The 1,115-nt window shown below is 26.7% G+C and overlaps 1 protein-coding gene across 1 annotated transcript; it reads right to left on the minus strand.

Annotated features, from left to right (window-relative positions):
- Positions 1-249: 249 nt before the first annotated feature.
- Positions 250-1,115, minus strand: LOC112679774 (the record flags this gene model as incomplete). The annotated part of the gene is given in 1 exon segment (XM_025549689.1): positions 250-1,115. A coding segment is annotated over 1 exon segment (682 nt), but the record flags the coding sequence as incomplete, so codon positions are not given.

Raw genomic sequence — 1,115 nt, forward strand, 5'->3', positions numbered from 1 at the left:
TTACATGAAATACAAAATAAGGGGTATCATATTGTCACGTTACAATATCTGTAATATTGGTAATTAATTTTTTTTCATTTTACAATTGCATTACAAACGAGTATATTAGAATAAACAAATTTATTTAGAATTAGTTAAATACAATATATAATTGATAACCCTATTTATTTTCAGTGTTTTGTATAACAACAAAAACCAAAGGAAATTAATGAATAAAGTGAATAAAACTATTATAAACATGTTGCCAGCATAAAAAATAAAAATATTAAAAATATAATTCACCACAAATCAAATCAAAAACCTTAAGAGTTTTATTTCTCTAGTTTTAATGAAATCAGGAAAAAAATGTAAATATATACCCAGGGAGTTGAATAATAAAAACAATAACAAATAAAAAAGTCATAACAGGCGTGTGATGTAGTATGAAATTAAACTAATCTTCTCTTTTTCTCTTTGATTGTGTATTGTCACCTTCGTCTTCTGTTGGAATATTCACAGCGGAAACACTGCTAGATAATTGATTTTCTGTAAATACATGGTCTAAACTGTCTGTTTTACAGTTTTCATCAAGATTATAGGTATCCAGGTTATTGTTTAATACTTTCGATTTGTTTATAATCCAAATATAATTATTGATATAATTTAAAGCATCGTAACAGTTGTTTAAAAAGGTTTGGTTCAATTGAATTGCAAAATTAGTTCCATTGATATTTAATGACATATCAACATTGTTCCCCATTCCTTCATATGAATTTTGAATATTATTTACAGCCTTCAAAAAATGATCGATCGCTGTTACGCTAACAGTTTCAAGCATTTGGATAAGAGATGCCATTGTGTTGATTACTCTAGAAGTCTCCTCAGTTAAAAACAAGATATTATTCAATTCTGATGTTCCTGTATAGTACCATTTAGTAGATACATTCAGCCTACGGAATATTTCGTTACTGATATTTGCTACAGGTGTATATTCAAAGTAATAGATAATTATCCTCACTTGACGCCAAATGAATCCTAATAATTTATCAAGAAAATATTTGTCAGTAAGAGTTTTAAAATCAACAAGTGTTTTTAAGTTCAAATTCCATGGTAATAGCTGATTATACATCTCTATT

This window comes from Sipha flava, unplaced genomic scaffold (assembly GCF_003268045.1).
Source record: "Sipha flava isolate LNK unplaced genomic scaffold, YSA_version1 16829_pilon_pilon, whole genome shotgun sequence".
In the NCBI taxonomy this organism is placed as follows: Eukaryota; Metazoa; Arthropoda; class Insecta; order Hemiptera; family Aphididae; genus Sipha; species Sipha flava.